At 49.3% G+C, this 13,385-nt stretch overlaps 1 protein-coding gene across 8 annotated transcripts in view; it reads left to right on the top strand.

Moving 5' to 3' along the window:
- The first annotated feature begins 581 nt into the window (after positions 1-581).
- The window catches only part of CACNA2D3 (calcium voltage-gated channel auxiliary subunit alpha2delta 3), a 752,236-nt gene continuing 739,432 nt past the window's right edge, over positions 582-13,385 (top strand). For all 8 annotated transcript variants that reach the window (XM_045024490.1, XM_045024489.1, XM_045024492.1 and 5 more), the window contains exon 1: positions 582-713. In XM_045024490.1, the coding sequence (XP_044880425.1) occupies positions 673-713 (41 nt within the window). In that variant the 5' untranslated portion in view covers positions 582-672. The remainder of the gene's footprint in view (positions 714-13,385) is intronic.

The following is a 13,385-nucleotide window of genomic DNA, read 5'->3' as shown; positions in this document are numbered from 1 at the left end:
AGTTTTACATGTGTACTAGACCCAACTTTCAGATGTGGAGACCTCAATAGGATGCCAAAATCCCAATAGGGATTTCATGAGTACAATCAGATGCACACATCCAATCCACATCAAGGTACATTTTACTTGCCCAAGTGTCAATTTACATACCAAAATATTGATTATTATGTTCTAGTTGCTTATTACACTATTCACTTTGGTAGCAACATTGAATACATTAAAGTCTAGAAACCAGATTATCCTCAGGGATTTTATGGTGGTTTATACCTGTCTGAAGGTGCCACAACCCCTCAGTTCAGCTCTTATGTGATCAGCAAAGCCCCCACGTTAGTGGAAATAGCTAGAAAAGTGGCTTGGCTGGAGGATTGTGATGGGGCAGAACAGATCTGGAGGCCTTGGGGCCCTGCCTCAACTCATCCCAGAAAAGAGCAGAGAGAAGTCCTCCAGGCAGCCTAGAGGGGCTGTAGGGGTTCAGCCAATCAGAGGAGCTGTTGAAGCAGCCAATCAAGGGTCAGAAGGGCCATATAAAAAGAAGCAGCAGAGGCAGAACAGTCAGTTGCTCCCTGGAGCTGGAAGAGGGAGCACCAGGTTCCTGGTAGGCTGGAAGAGCAGCAGGACCATGGACAGCTCACCCCTGGTCTCAGTCTTGCCTGCAAAGGCTGCTGAAGAGCCATGTGCCTGGATGGCTGGAAGAGCAGCAGGACCATGGACAGGTCAGTGTAGGCAGGCTGAGCCCAGAACCTAGTCAGACCGGGTGAGGGTAGTGTAATGGGCCCCGCTGGTCTGGCTGAAGACTGAGCCTAGGCAAGGGCTGCTGAAGGGACACCAACCAAGGGTGAAATGGGCCTCTGTTGGGCTGTTAAAAAAGGCAGTGCCTCCAGGGAGGAAGCCTTGGTGCTATGACCCCATACTAGGGCTGTGAGCAAAAACTGGAGACTGTATGCCCTGGAAGGAGGGACAGTACGGGAGACTCGGCCAGAGGACTGAGTTGCTGAAGACCTGCCAAAAGAGAGATGGGGGGGGGGAGTTGTGCTTGCGAGAGGCAGGTGCCACACCATTGTAAGAACTGAAAGAAAAGGTGCACACCCAACCAGAAAGGGGGTGCCTGTGAGAGGTAGGTGCCACCCCATTCAAAACTGAACAATTGCAGGTGCATATCAGCCAGAGAGGGGTGCTCACAAAAGGCAGGTGCCGATGCCATTACAAGGATCTGACAAGCTTCTCTGGAACCAGTTTTAAATTAAAGTTCTTCTCCATGTCTTATGAGGGACAGTGGTAGTATCACCACTGCCTGCCCACACTTGACATGAATCCATTGTGGGGCCCAGGCCGAAACAGAGTCAGCTCTTGTGAATCTGCTCTTAAGGGTACTTATAAAATGAGACCCTGAATCCCAGTTAGTTTGAATTTTGGAGCATTCTGAGCAGAAGCTGTATTTTATGATAACTATCAAGAATCTGGAGTAGTGTGCTTACAAATGTATACTTCCTGTGGCCAGTTTCTGTAGGAATGGTCTGTCTTTTCCATGTGAACCATACAGGGATGGTGTGATGGAGTGAGAGGCTGTGAACATGAGCTTAGGCAGGCAGGCTAGCTACTAAAATAACTATTAATACTCTAGCAGTAAAAACAACGAAGAGGAAACAGCACACTGCCAATCCAGTGATTTTTTTTCTTTTATTGTAAAAGAAAAAAATCAACTTTAAAAGGGTGGCATGCATTCAGCAAATGGTGATATTGAAAGAGTCTCAGGTCACCACACTCTATTCTCTTCATAAGAGAAGATGGATCCAGCATAAACCTTAGCAGACAGTAGTTAAATTCTTGCCTTATGTAGCTGGATGCCCTTGCATCAGTTGGTATAGTTGTAAAGGGAAGGAAAGCCACGTGAAACTTGGGCTGCTGCAATCCAGCAGCCAGCCTAAATAAAATGTCTGTGATGGGAATGATAACGAGCTTAACTGTAATTGGAAGCAAGCATCTGGTTCACCAATGGTAGGGTGAGTTTAAACTAGCAGAGAAAAGGAGCAAGAAGTAGGAGCTGGGACTAGATGACAGGGATGGATCACTCAATAAATTGCCCATTTCTGCTAATTTCTTCTGAAGCATCTGGCACTGTCCACTGTTGGCAGACAGGATACTGGGCTATATTGACCATTGGTCTGACCCAGTATGGCTGTTCTTATGTAGATGTTAACAAAGGGCTGGAGGTGTGAGCCTCTCTGGTCCCCTGTATCTCCTCTCCATTCCTCTGTCTGTGCACCCATTTCTCCCGGTTCCTGGGAACCCTCCCCAATCCATTCTAAGACTGGGTAACATAGGTTGGAATAGATAAGGTGGCTATTTGCTGATCAGTCCTCTCTAAGTTCCTACTCAGGTAAAGGCCTGGGTAACTCAAGTTCTGGTGGGACAGCAAGGGGAGCAAGATCCAAAGCTGCTTTGTCTGAGAAAAGCCTTGCCTTTTGAGTTGGGGACTATCATACCAGAGTTGAAAAAGGCCTTGTCTACTTCGGAAATGTCTGAAGATTGAAAGTCTGGCCTTATTCTTTTTCCGGTTTGGAAATAGACAAAAATGTGCTGTCCTAGGTGCTTGTGATAAAACATCCCCCAGTGACCAGCCAATAACTGTAAAGGGAATTTTTAACCTAAAGCACATCCATAAACAGTACAGTAAGTCCAGAGAGCGTTACACTAAACTGTGCAGTTGTGCATGAAGCCACTGGTAGCTCACAAGCATTGTGTGGTGACTTGGAGTGCTGTGATTTAGCAGCTTCCATTTTTGTTCTCCATCCACTAACTGAGTGGGAAGGACTGTGAAATGAAGAAATGTCCTCTACTTACCCTCCTGGTAAACACCATCTGCACTGGTACAAGAGGTTAAGGAAGGACCTGTCATTCTGCCCATTTTAGAAGAGAAAGTGAGCCAAAGTCTGCTGACTTCCATCCTGTGCAATGCCAGTGACACAGTGGGCATTACATGCAGTATAGATTATGGAAGAATTTGGCCTACTATGTGTACACCATCAAACCCCGGTGGGCCTGATACTCCACTGCTTTGCTCTTTTCTGTGGTGATGATTTTCTTCTGAGCAAAGTGGGTGTCAAAACACTTGTATGGGTGTGAGGGGGAGATTCTAATTTGATGGGGTCTTACACTAATGCAGAGTGGATGCGGAAGATGACATAAGGTAGGAAGCAGCAGAGAATTAGGCTCTGTGTATCTGGTACTAGCACCGACTCTGCTGCATCTCTCCATACCTGACAGACCCACCCAAAAAAGCAGCCTCTGATCTTGGTATCTGAAAATGTTCTGTCTTCCACTTCCCCCTGGTCTCAAGTAACCAGCAACATACTTTTTGCTATTAAGATTAAAGGTAGAGTAACCCAACCAGGGCATCTGTCTCACTTCTCAATATTTAATTACAAAACTTCATTGGCATTTTCATTGATCTCCCTTAAATGCTGAGCTGCGCACTCAGTTCTTCAACTCACTGAACCCACATCTTCTTCCCATCAGTTAGCCCCAACAGCCTGTATTGGAACACTAAAAAGCCCCACGTTGCATTTCTTTATTCCAGTCTGGTTTTTCTCACCTTTCACTGGTGCTGTCATACCAACAAATCTGCAGATGGACAAAAATAACACTCATTTCCATTCGCACCATTAAGGAAGGAAACATTGGTGTGTCTAGCTCCTCTTAGTGGATGTCTGGCCAAACATCGTCTGTCTGCCCTTGGGTGCTGTGGCTCAGCCTGGCCCTAAAGCACACTTATTTTTTTTCAGTGCATGATTCCTACCCTGTTTCCAGTAGTGGCGTTTTCTTTCTGTTCTGCAATATGGTATTACATCTGCTTTTTTTTCCATCTCTTTCCTGTCCTGAATGCATATTTTACCAAATTTTATGGTTAAAGCCCAGAACTTAGAAGTTGGACTCTGGGTTCACATCCTGCCTTGGCACAAAATCCTGTGTCAAATCACCCTCTCAGTGCCTCAATTTTGTTATGTGTAAAATGGAGATGATGAGGCACATTTCACAGGGATGTTGTGAGGCTTGTTATATTGTGCATGAAGTGCTTTGAGATCTTACAAAGAAAGCACAAAGTATCAATCCGTAACAGTAATATATAGCACATGGGCTATATGAGCCATCCTTGTTACTACTGCTATGAAATCAGCAACTGTATGGCTTAACGTTTCAGAGGGAAAAACAAAGGGAATTATTTCATTTAATGCTGAGATGTGTTACATGTATTAAAATATAGTAAACTAACACTTATAGGGGCAAGTAATTATTTATTTATAAGCTAGTTTGAAAGTTGGGTTTGGACAAGGTTAAGTTTTCTTTTCCCGAAGGTTCAAGTGCATTAGGCCAGTGGTTCTCAACCAGGGGTGTGTGTACGCTTTGGGGTATGCAGAGGTCTTCCAGGGGTTACATCAACTCATTTAGATATTTGCCTCATTTTACAATAGTCTACATAAAATGCACTAGCGAAGTCAGTACAAACTAAAATGTAATACAGACGGGACTTGTTTATACTGCTCTATATACTATACACTTAAATAGAAGTACAATATTTAAATTTTAATTTATTTATTTGATATGATAAAAATGAGTAAGTAAGCCATTTTTCAGTAATAGTTTGCTGTGACACTTGTATTTTTATGTCCGATTTTGTAAGAAAGTAGTTTTTAAGTGAGGTGAAACCTGGGGGTTACGCAAGACAAATCGGACCCCTGAGAAGTGGTGCAGTAGTCCGAAAAGGTTGAGAGCTACTGCATTAGGTGTTTAAATCAGTTTCCCCATGTTCAAATCTCTCAAACCTATAGACAAAGTCTAGCTTGTTGCTGATTTGCCAGTATTAGAAGTGAAACTAGTGGCCATACTGGAAAATGTGTGGGGGGTCTTTAGGTAGTTAACAGAGAAGACATGATCAGAGCGAGAAGACAAAAAAACTTTAAAAAAGTGAAAGAGAAATTTTCCCAGAGAAAAAGAATGGTCATGTTGTGAAAACACACGACTGGGGTAAGGACATCTGCCCTTGACTTCTTGTGTGACCTTCAGTAAGTCATGTATTCATTCAGCACCCAAGTAGATTCATTGGTAATTTGGGCATTATTCTTGACTATCACTGTCATGAATAGTTAGTAAAGGGTTAAAGCATAGTACCTGGTGGGCACCTGACCTGAGGACCAATCAGGGAAGAGAATTTGAAACTCCTAGGAGGGAACTTTTTCCCTCTGTTTGGGGGGGGTGTTGTTCTTAGCCGTCTGGAGTTACAAGAGTCCAGATGTTTTAATCAAGTCTACCAGCTTCCACCTTTCTGAACTAATTTCTTCTAGTCAAGATAGTGAGTATTAGAAAGATACTTTGTGTCCTCACCTAATAATCCTATGCTTGCAATTCTGTGTGTTTGTTATTGATTATTCTTAATTCTACCTGTATCGTTGTACTGAGAAAGAGAGAGGATTCTCTCCAGAACTTAGCAAGGTTATACCCTATGAGTGGCCAGCTTGGACTCATAGAGATTCTGTATTTTCTTGTTTTTCTTTTAATAAATTCTTTCTATAAAGATTTGATTAAATCCCTTCTACTGTGGATAGGGGGAGGGGCTAAGACACTCTCTCGGTGGTGAGACAGGCTTATCTCCGGGCAGAGAAGGGAGGGGGAAGAGAGAGTTCCTCCGGGGTTTGATTCAAGCAGTTGAATCAGGTATCTCTTTCCAGTGGCTAGGAGAGAGGGAGGGGGGGAGGTTTCCCTCCTGTGAGTGGATCTGTATTTCCCCAGGGAACGTCTTTGAAGGGAGACGGGGAAAACAGGGGTGTCCCGGCCCACGTAATTGACCGAGGTGGTGGCAGCGACAAGGAGACCTACCCTAGGATTTTAGGGTGGGGGAATACATGCTGGTCCTCACTTTGAAACCCCCCAGTTTCAAGTGAGGGTGCAGACCAGGACAATCACATACGGATGTTATTATGCTAATTAAATAAAAGGTTTTAAAAGTGTTGAGATTCTCAAATGAAGGGAACTGAAAAGGTGCAAAACACTATGTAACTGCAGAGTAGGGCAGGTGGAGTAACCCTTTAAAATGCAGTTCCTGCCCTTGCTAGGTGCCAGGGTGGATTGCAGTTGTATCCAGGAACCTATTTCTGCAGAAGGGCCTCTACTTTGTGGCAGTGATGACAAATCTTAAGAGCACAGGTCCAGCAAAAACAGTTGGGACTATGTTGAAGTATATTACAGGGTGGAAAAGTGGTTGACTTAAAAAGGAGAAGGCGACTGCAGCAATGGCATTGCAGTACAAAGACAATACAGCTGCTATGAAGATGTGTGCATGCAGCCACAGCAGCATCTGGTTCTAGAGGTAGATTGTGCCTGGGTACTTTAAGACTTAAAAGCACTGACTGAGCATGGCAGGTTGAGGAGAGAAGGGGTTGTTCTGAAGAAGCAAGAGAAGGCTGTGGAGAGAGAGTTAGTTCATGTGTCTGGAGAGTTGCTACACCACACACATACAGTCAGAGTAATGTTGCCATTTTAAAAGAATGAAAAATAATAGATATAATGATGCTAAATAGCACACTTAGTTTCCAGTAAATGATGGAATTAAGAAAATGTCAGGAGTGGGTCCACATCTGACCCCCTGATCTCAGCACTCCCGAGCTTTGCAGCTCAGTCCTCTCTCTAGACTGCACTGGCTATTTCATTTTTCCTGGGGGCGGGGGGTGGGGAGTGTTCCTCTGGCTGGATCAAAATGCTCTGCTAAACACAGCCATATTGTGAGACACCAAGTGAAATGGCTTCTGCTGAGCTTCCAGTCCCTGTCTGTGTTGCTGAGTTTACCCCTCCCCCAAGTCAGGGATGCTGGAGAAATTTCATCTCATCTGCCCCATGTAGCCTTCCCAATGAACTCTGCTTGAACTCTGAATGCACCAGCAGCGATCCCAAATAGAGCAAAAATGTGCATATCCAGCTTTGCAGACATAAACAAAAATCTGAGCAAACTACTGCTAGTTCACAAACAGAGGTCAAACTCACAGGCTGATTTTCGATGTTCTTTGAAGTTTGAGTTGAGCATTGGAGGTATCCTAATAAAAGGTTCACACAGCTTTACTAAGACTGTACATTTTGACCTGAATAAGATGAGCAGATTTTTTCAGCTGTCAAGTTTTCATTAAAATTTAAAATACATATGCAGGTTTGTGCTGTCAGCAAGAAAATAAATGTTTCCCCAAGTGGGATTCAAACTGAGGACCCGGTGATCTGAGATGGCAGGCCACTACCATCTAGCATTGGGATCCTTGTTACATAACACAGTGCCTATGATAGTTAAAAGTACTGCTAAAATGGAAGGACGTTTATGGTGCATGTGTGATGAAGTGGGAACTTTCTATAATATTTTTATGACTCCTAAGCATGCCTCAGTTGCCCTCTGCACATGGCATTGCTTACAAGTGGGTGCCCCAGGGTTAGCACTGCTCCTGGAACAGTGCAGGAGACAGACAGCAGGGTGTTGCATGCCTTCTGATGGGGAATGAATAGGATCTTTAAAGAACTGGCTGATGCTGGCCCAAATCTACAGGTGATCCAGCAAGACAAAGAGATGCCCCAATGGCCTAAACATTAAGACCTGTCAGCAGGAACTCCCACCAGGCAGGACTTGTGAACCAAGCTGAAGAACAAGGTGTCAGGTGACTAAAAAAGGGGTTCCTTTTTAGAAGGACTCAGGAGCCCGGAGGAGGGGTGGAGAAGGGGGAAAGAGCAAGAGATGGAGTCCATCATAGTTTGGTTGGCCCATCAGGGCTCTGGTTTGGCCAGGATAGCCTATAGTGTAACTTGTTTTAACTTAAGGACTTGAAGATTCTGTAGCCTGGTGACTAATAAACGGTTACCTTCTTTTACAAAATGTGCCTATGTCACTGTGACTACTCATTCACAGCATTGCACCCTGAAGGGGCACAGTATAAACCTCCCGTAGGGGCAGTGATGGGCTGCCAAAATCTTAACAACCGGTTCCCTATAAAAAGTTCTGATTTAAGGGATGTGCCACAGTATGTATTTTTTGTATCAGTAGGGTTACCATATGTCCGTCATTTGCTGGACATATTGAAAAATTTCTCCTGGACGGCAATTTAAGAACCAAAAAGCCTGACATGTCCGGGAAAATACGGATGTATGTTAACCCCACCTAAAGTTCTTTTTTTAAAAAGATGGGCCTGAACTAGAAATGAGCTCTGTTTCACATGTGTGGGTCTCCGCCACTCCCTGGGTTGACCAGATGTCCCTATTTTATAGGGACAGTACTGATTTTTGGATCTTTTTCTTATATAGGCTCCTATTACCCGCCACACCCTGTCCCGATTTTTCACACTTGCTGTCTGATCACCCTAGAGTGTGCACATGTGTAGGTCCCAGCTGCTCCCTGCCCCCCTCATTGAAGCAGGTGTGCAGGGTTACTGCCCTGGGAACTGCAGGGCACCAGTGGACGTGGGTTCGGCTGCAGACAGGGTGTGGGGCAGGGCTAGATGGAGGCAGGGGGTGCAGGGCTGGCTCGGGCAGGGCAAGGGGGTGCGGAGCTGGCTGGAGACAGGGCAGGGGCTGACTGGAGGTAGGGGCTGGCTGCAGGCAGGGCAAGGGGTGCAGAGCTGGGTGGAGACAGGAGGGTGCGGAGCTGGCTGGAGATGGGGGGGTAGGGCTGGCTGGAGGCAGGGCAGGGGCTGACTGGAGATAGGGGCTGGCTGCAGGCAGGTCGGGGGGGTGGAGACAGGGTGTGTGGGGCTGGCTGGCTTTAGGCAGAGGGTGTGTGGCAGGGGTTGGCTGAAGACGAGCTGGCTGCAGGCAGGGCAGGGGGTGCGGCAGGGGCTGGCTGTGGGCAGGGGGGCGGGGCTGGCTGGAGACAGGGGCTGGCTGTGGGCAGGGCAGGAGGTGTGGATGTGGCAGGAGCTGGCTGCGGGCGGGGGGTGCGGGGCTGGCTGGAGACAGGGGCTGGCTGCGGGCAGGGCAGGGGGTGTGGATGTGGCAGGGGCTGGCTGCGGGCAGGGCAAGGGGTGTGGATGTGGCAGGGGCTGGCTGCAGGCAGGGCAGGGGGTGTGGATGCGGCAGGGGCTGGCTGCGGGCAGGGCAAGGGGTGTGGATGTGGCAGGGGCTGGCTGCGGGCAGGGCAAGGGGTGTGGATGCGGCGGGGGCTGACTGCGGGCAGGGCAAGGGGTGTGGATGCGGTGGGGGCTGGGTGTGGATGCGGCGGGGGCTGGCTGCGGGCAGGGCAAGGGGTGTGGATGCGGCGGGGGCTGGCTGCGGGCAGGGCAAGGGGTGTGGATGCAGCGGGGGCTGGCTGCGGGCAGGGCAAGGGGTGTGGATGCGGCGGGGGCTGGCTGCGGGCAGGGCAAGGGGTGTGGATGCGGTGGGGGCTGGGTGTGGATGCGGCGGGGGCTGGCTGCGGGCAGGGCAAGGGGTGTGGATGCGGTGGGGGCTGGGTGTGGATGCGGCGGGGGCTGGCTGCAGGCAGGGCAAGGGGTGTGGATGCAGCGGGGGCTGGCTGCGGGCAGGGCAGGGGGTGTGGATGCGGCGGGGGCTGGCTGCGGGCAGGGCAAGGGGTGTGGATGCGGCAGGGGCTGGCTGCGGGCAGGGGGTGTGGATGCGGCGGGAGCTGGCTGTGGGCAGGGGGTGCGGGGCTGGCTGGAGACGGGAGCTGGCTGCGGGCGGGAGGTGCGGGGCTGGCTCGAGACGGGGGCTGGCTGCGGGCGGGTGGGGCGGGGCTGGCTGGAGACGGGGGCTGGCTGCGGGCGGGGGGTGCGGGGCTGGCTCGAGACGGGGGCTGGCTGCGGGCGGGGGGTGCGGGGCTGGCTGGAGACGGGGGCTGGCTGCGGGCTGGGGGGTGCGGGGCTGGCTGGAGACGGGGGCTTCCTGCGGGCTGGGGGGTGCGGGGCTGGCTGGAGACGGGGGCTGGCTGCGGGCGGGGGGTGCGGGGCTGGCTCGAGACGGGGGCTGGCTGCGGGCGGGGGGTGCGGGGCTGGCTGGAGACGGGGGGCGGCTGCGGGCGGGGGGTGCGGGGCTGGCTCGAGACGGGGGCTGGCTGCGGGCGGGCGGTGCGGGGCTGGCTCGAGACGGGGGCTGGCTGCGGGCGGGGGGTGCGGGGCTGGCTCGAGACGGGGGCTGGCTGCGGGCGGGGGGTGCGGGGCTGGCTGGAGACGGGGGCTGGCTGCGGGCGGGGGATGCGGGGCTGGCTGGAGACGGGGGCTGGCTGCGGGCGGGGGGTGCGGAGCTGGCTGGAGACGGGGGCTGGCTGCGGACGGGGGGTGCCGGGCTGGCTGGAGACGGGGGCTGGCTGGAGACGGGGGCTGGCTGCGGGCGGGGGGTGCGGGGCTGGCTGGAGACGGGGGCTGGCTGCGGGCGGGGGGTGCGGGGCTGGCTGGAGACGGGGGCTGGCTGCGGGCGGGGGGTGCGGGGCTGGCTGGAGACGGGGGCTGGCTGCGGGCGGGGGGTGCGGGGCTGGCTGGAGACGGGGGCTGGCTGCGGGCGGGGGTGCGGGGCTGGCTGGAGACGGGGGCTGGCTGCGGGCGGGGGGTGCGGGGCTGGCTGGAGACGGGGGCTGGCTGCGGGCGGGGGGTGCGGGGCTGGCTGGAGACGGGGGCTGGCTGCGGGCAGCATGGTGGGTACTTGTGGGGAGAGCGGCTTGTAGCAGCCTGAGCAGCAGGACGCAGCCCAGGCCTAGCAGAGCAGCCGGAGACCCACCAGGCAGCAGTGGGAGCCCTGGGGTCAGGGGAGCAGCAGCACCAACTGGGCCTGTGCCCGGGGCCAGGTAGCGGCCCACATGGCTCCTGCAGCGCAGCGCCCCGGCGGCCGGAGGAGGAATTACATCACTTCCCAGCCAGAGTCCATCAAAGCCACAGCGCCCCCTTACAGGGAAGCGGGTTAACAACAGGTTCTAAAACTGCTTCAAAATTTAACAACTGGTTCATGTGAACCGGCTCCAGCTCACCACTGCGTAGGGGTTTGGCTTGGCTGGGTTCACTGCAGGGAGCCACGGACGTAGACGGGAAATGCTGATGCAAATGACTTGGGGGCCACAGGCTGCCTCTGTGGAACTAGGTGGGTCTTTGGGGCCCAGCACACTAAAGGGGTCACTCCCAGGAGACTGGTGACAGGCTGGAGCATAGACTGGACCCTGTGACTCCATGACAGCACACATCATGTGTCCAACATACAGTGATCATTGTCATTGCATTTTGAATAATCAAAGGTCTCCCTGCCCACAACAAATCTCTCCTTAACATCTTGCTGCACGTTGGCAGTTCTGGCAGAATTGTAGGTTCTGCAGCTGCTTTTCTTTAATGAACTGGAAATGTCATTATATGGGGACAGGTTTAGTGCTAACGTGATTGATGGGTTATTTCACTAGGTGACTTACTGTGTGTGTATTAGTGCAGACCAGATAGGTTTCACTATACAACAATAGGCTCATTCTTCACTAGGTAAATATCATATGAGTAATTGCAATTTATTGTATACTGCGGTATGTTAATACCTCAGTATGAGGATTTTACCTAGTGTTAATACACTTTGCAGAATATAGTTTTCTCCTAAGTAGCACATTATTCCAAAAGAGGATATTTCTGGTAGTGGGCTTTGGAATCTGGAATGTAGAACCTTTTGTTGTAGCTAAGATTATTTGTTCTGCTTTTCCTTGGACTAGGGAGAACATTCCCAAATTTTCAAGAGCTTTGTCACTTAATATTTGGGGGGGAAATCCCCTCTTCAATAGCTCCTCCTGTTTTACTCACGCAGCTCAGCACTGCAGTAAAAAAACTTATGAGTCCTTGAAAGGAATTGGTGCACATAGAAATGCTGATTCAATAGTGGTGATACACCAAAGGATGAAATGCAGAAGTATTTGATGTGACAGATATTGTATTTAAAAAAATACTGGAAAGAGAAAGGAGAATCAAAATACGGCAAAAATATAATCTAGGCAGAAGGAAACAAGCTAAAAGGAAAGAGAGGAGAGTTGAGGAGATGAGATGGACAAGGGGAAAATAACAAAAGACCTTAGGCACAGCAACTATAGTAATACCAGAGAATGTCTGTCTGAAACCTAGGAGGCCTCCTATTATATCTTCAAGTCTAGGGGCTCTAATTCAGTTTTTGTTGTACTCTGCTACCCCTGTGTATTTTATATATTTTTAGCACCCTTACAGAGATCTAAAGAAGTAACTATAACAATAGAAGTGCACTGAGATGTGTCAAATATTTCAAGATGGTCCTATGTGGATAGAAAATTCTTAACATGGAAACACTGGAGAACTAGAAAAGATATTACTGCTAAAGCCTAGATTTTTTTTTTTTTGGACTGGCACTGTGTTTTTAAAACTAAACTTCTCATATGTAATTATTGCTTTTTGAATTCTCCATGCCAAAAATTATAAAAAAGAAATTGCATATTCTAGAATTGTCTCATTAGTCTTTTCATAAAGTCTTTCAGCCAGGATAACAGTGTAGCACGCTCTCTCTCACTGGGCACTAAAAAAAAAAAAAAAGGCATGAGAATGGGTTTTCATTACTCCTGGCTTTTTCTGCTGTACAGATATAGGGTAGTGTCTTTGTTCCTTATGTTATTTGATAATGCCAAGCTGCGCAAAAAAATGCTGAAGTCATGTTTGTGAGTCCAGTGAAAAGGAAGGTTACTTGACATCTGCAAAGTCAGATTTTCTGTGGGGTCATTCTGAATTCTACTTAATGCGAACACAAAGAGGTTTCTTTTTCTATCTTTTTTGTTTTCTTTTTCAAACTATGAGTGTAAAATATTGTCATGTAAAGAAAGGAAGCCTTTGTGTTTACTGCTAAAGCTAAGTTCATGAAACAGCATGTTGGAGAAAAGGAAAGCTGTAATGAGAACAATATTGAGAACTAAGTTAAAAAAACGATTCAAGTCTATTAATGAATGAGAGGAAAAGCCAAATAACACAGCTGCTTTATGTAATGGCCGGCCTGTCTTCAAACAACTCGGCTGTGAAACGATGCAAGCCTTGAGATTATTACCCTTCCCTGATGGCAATTTGTATTCTAGAAGAGTGAGAGTTTGCTACTGTATCTCAGACTCGGGCGGGGGGGGGGGACAGTATTGTGGGTGATTGTGAACTATGCCAGCGTGTGCTAAATGTTCCTTTAAATATAAGTTTAGGTCACTATGGCATTTTTTAAAAATCCCTGTGCACTTCATCAACCATTTTTTAAAATGTAAAATACCAGTTACCTTGGTAATACAAGTGAGGTGAGATGGCCAGAAAGATAAGTGTAGTCTTCAAATACTGTAGTTCCCTGATCTTACTTGTTTCTTGATGCAGCAACTGCTGCTCTAAGAATTGCTGCTGAGAAGGGTTTGCTGGTGTGGAATG

This window comes from Mauremys mutica, chromosome 7 (assembly GCF_020497125.1).
Source record: "Mauremys mutica isolate MM-2020 ecotype Southern chromosome 7, ASM2049712v1, whole genome shotgun sequence".
Lineage (NCBI taxonomy): Eukaryota > Metazoa > Chordata > Testudines > Geoemydidae > Mauremys > Mauremys mutica.
This window is presented reverse-complemented; position numbering and strand designations above follow the sequence as displayed.